General features: G+C 51.8%; 1 protein-coding gene across 1 annotated transcript; it reads right to left on the bottom strand.

Moving 5' to 3' along the window:
• Window positions 1-4: 4 nt before the first annotated feature.
• LOC111654652 (WAP, Kazal, immunoglobulin, Kunitz and NTR domain-containing protein 2-like) lies at window positions 5-1,245 on the bottom strand (the record flags this gene model as incomplete). The annotated part of the gene is made up of 2 exons (XM_023405787.2): window positions 905-1,245; window positions 5-742 (listed from the first exon to the last, which is right to left on the bottom strand). Coding segments are annotated over exons 1-2 (987 nt in total), but the record flags the coding sequence as incomplete, so codon positions are not given.
• Window positions 1,246-2,004: the final 759 nt, after the last annotated feature.

Genomic DNA, 2,004 nt, shown 5'->3' on the forward strand with positions numbered 1-2,004 from the left:
CGTTCTTGGGCTCGGGGGTTTTGGGCGGCTCTGTGGGCAGCACCGTGAGCGGGTGGTTGGCCCGCACCGAGCCGGACGGGTTCTGGGCCGTGCAGGTGTAGACGCCTGAGTCATGCGGCTGGGCGTTGTAGATGACCAGCTGACCGATGTTGGTGACCACCATGTTTCCTCGCACGTGATTGGGCCTCATGACCACCTTCTCCGCCCCCTCAGGCAGCTGCTTCTCCCAGGTGATCTCGGGCGGGGGGCGACCCGTCACGTCACACAGGAAGCTGGCCGTGTCGCCCACGCTCACCGTCTGGTGCACGGGGCTGCTGACCTCGATTGGTGGCTGAGGGGGGGGGACAGTCGCCTGAAGGGGAGCGGTGGTGGGGCGGAGGGTGGTCGCCTGGGGCAACGAGGGGCTGGTGTTGGGCCAGGTGAGGTGGAAGCGGCAGGTGACGACAGACAGGGTGATGCCTTTGGAGCACGCCTCCGCGTCCATGTAGCACTTGTTGTAATACGTCATGCCGTCGGAGGCGCAGGTGAAGTGCGGCTCCCTCTCACAGCGGTCGCGGCATTTACACACCGGCTGCCCGTCCCAGATGTCGCACTCGGACCCCTGCTGCGTGCACATGAAGCTGGCGCACGTGGCTTCCTTCGGCATTCCCATTGGACCTTTCTGCCCGTCCACGTACCGAGCCGCCACGCAGCTGCGGTTCCCGCACACATTCTGGCAGCACTTCTCGAAGGACTCGCACTCCTGCAATGATGGAGTAAAAACCCAGAGAGCTCAGGAAATATGATGAATATGAATAAAAACACACATGACATTTCATTTCTATAATCCAGAACCTGCAGGTGAAACAGCTTCACGTTTACAAACTGTGCGGAGGATGAGCTTTGATCCTAAAGGTGACTTTACCTGGTCGGTGTCGCACTCTCGCGTGCAGGTGCTCATGGCGTCCACCCACAGGTTGGGGTTCATGTCATTCGGGCAGATTCCCGCGTGTGAGTAGGTGATTTGGGGCCGAACTCCGACCTGGACCTCCATCCACACTGACACACAGAGCAGGAACCAGATCCAGCGTGGAAACAGCATCCACCACATCTCCAGAGCGGAGCTGGACTCAGCACGTGGAGAAGACGAACACACTTCTTCCTCTCTCAACATAAAAAGAAGTGAAACTACAGAAACAATCAAACGCGCATCGCACGTGTGAGTCTGAGTGTGTGTGTGTGTGTGTGTGTGTGTGTGTGAGAGAGAGAGTCCGGGTTGTAGGTCCTGGTTCCGCGGCGGTGATGCTGTGTATCACCGGTCTGCAGCCGTTACCGTGACCCGCCAAGTCCCTCACAACATGACACAGAGTTTCTCCTGAGATGCTGAAGAAGCTTTTAAAAGTCAGAGGTCTGGGCTGGAGCTGCAGCTGCAGCTGGCGGGGCATCTGTCTGTTAGAGGCATTTCTGTTACCCCGTTAACCCTTTGTGAGCGGAGTGATCTCAGCGCTCAGACACTTTCACGTTATTAACGATCACACCAATTCAAACCACGTGTTCAGTTTAACGTTCAGAACTCACCCGTGTTATATATGTGAGTTAATATAGTTTAATTACATGTAATAGAAACTTAATAAAAAAAACATCAGTATTTATTGTTATATTCATGAAAGATTCATATTTATAAAATAAGAAAAATCATTTGCTGAATGGGTTTAATTTTTTTTTAATTTGCCATAATTTCGACACATTTATTTTTGCTGCAATAAAAATCACTTTGAACTGTAACGTTGTGGAACTAGAAACTGTAGCAGTTAAAGTTCGGGTCACAGTCACAGACTCGGTTCTGGGATGTTCAGAGCTTCAGTCCCTTTGACCTCAGACATTCAGATCAAATTCAACCTGTTTCCTCACACACAACAGACTAATATCTTCTGATCGATCGATGTGTGATTGATCCCACAGGAAATATACGACGCTGGGTTCAGATAATCATTATTATCTCTTAATATTACACAGTAGATTTTT

The sequence above is a fragment of the Seriola lalandi genome, unplaced genomic scaffold, assembly GCF_002814215.2.
Source record: "Seriola lalandi dorsalis isolate HSWRI2012SDOR001 ecotype SW California unplaced genomic scaffold, Sedor1 jcf7180001958080, whole genome shotgun sequence".
Classification (NCBI taxonomy): Eukaryota; Metazoa; Chordata; class Actinopteri; order Carangiformes; family Carangidae; genus Seriola; species Seriola lalandi.